The sequence below is a fragment of the Alligator sinensis genome, unplaced genomic scaffold (genome assembly GCF_000455745.1).
Source record: "Alligator sinensis unplaced genomic scaffold, ASM45574v1 scaffold1409_1, whole genome shotgun sequence".
Lineage (NCBI taxonomy): Eukaryota > Metazoa > Chordata > Crocodylia > Alligatoridae > Alligator > Alligator sinensis.
In genome coordinates, this window is record NW_005843442.1 from 83,205 (window position 1) to 83,921 (window position 717).

Below are 717 nucleotides of genomic sequence, written 5' to 3' on the forward strand. Positions count from 1 at the left end.
CGACGCCTCCTGCAGCGCCTGGCCCGTCACCCTGCCTGCCTCGAGCCCCTCGTGCGCTGCCGCGCGCCTGGCCTGCTGCGGGCTTGGCTCATCTTCGGCCTCCGGCCCCGCTCCACCGAGGGGCCTGGGAGTCCGGGTGAGGAGCTGGACGTGCCCGGGAGTCCGGGCGAGGAGGTGGAGGAACCTGGGAGTCCAGGTGAAGGACCCGGGAGTCCGGGCAGGGCACCTGAGGGACCCAGGAGTCCGGCTGAAGGACCGGGGAGTCCGGACAGGGTCTCCAAGAGAGCCAGGAGTCCAGGCAAGGAGGTCCAGGAGCCCAGGAGCCCGGGCCGGGTGCCCAAGAAACCCCGTCATCTGGCTGAGGGACCCAGGAGTCCGGGCGAGGCCCTCGAGGAACCCAGGAGTCCCGTCCCTCGCTTCGAGGAGTTCGGTGAGTCCCAGACGCCTGGGTGCTCTGGGAGGGGATGCAGGGCTTTGGGGTGGGGGGGTGAGAGCAGGGGGCTGGGAGCCCTGATGCTGGGGTTGTTTCTCCCTGACCTCTTTTCCTGCCCCCCCACAGGGGAGTCGCTGCTGCTGGGCTTGCGGGTGACGGCTGAGTCGCCCTTCGGCGCTGGAGTTCTGACCCACATGCTGCTCTCGGGGCCCCCCAGCGATCGCCTGGCCTGCGCCCTTGCCGTGCCCCTCCTCTGCAGGTGAGTGAAGCCCCCCCCCGCCGCT

At 71.0% G+C, this 717-nt stretch overlaps 1 protein-coding gene across 1 annotated transcript in view; it reads left to right on the forward strand.

The window, feature by feature from the left end:
- Nucleotides 1-717, forward strand: part of ARMC5 (armadillo repeat containing 5) — a gene marked incomplete at its 5' end in the record, with an annotated part of 8,362 nt that overhangs the window by 4,699 nt on the left and 2,946 nt on the right. Inside the window, 2 exons of the mRNA XM_025195244.1 lie at nucleotides 1-430; nucleotides 560-692. Coding sequence (XP_025051029.1) covers nucleotides 1-430; nucleotides 560-692 — 563 coding nt within the window. The remainder of the gene's footprint in view (nucleotides 431-559; nucleotides 693-717) is intronic.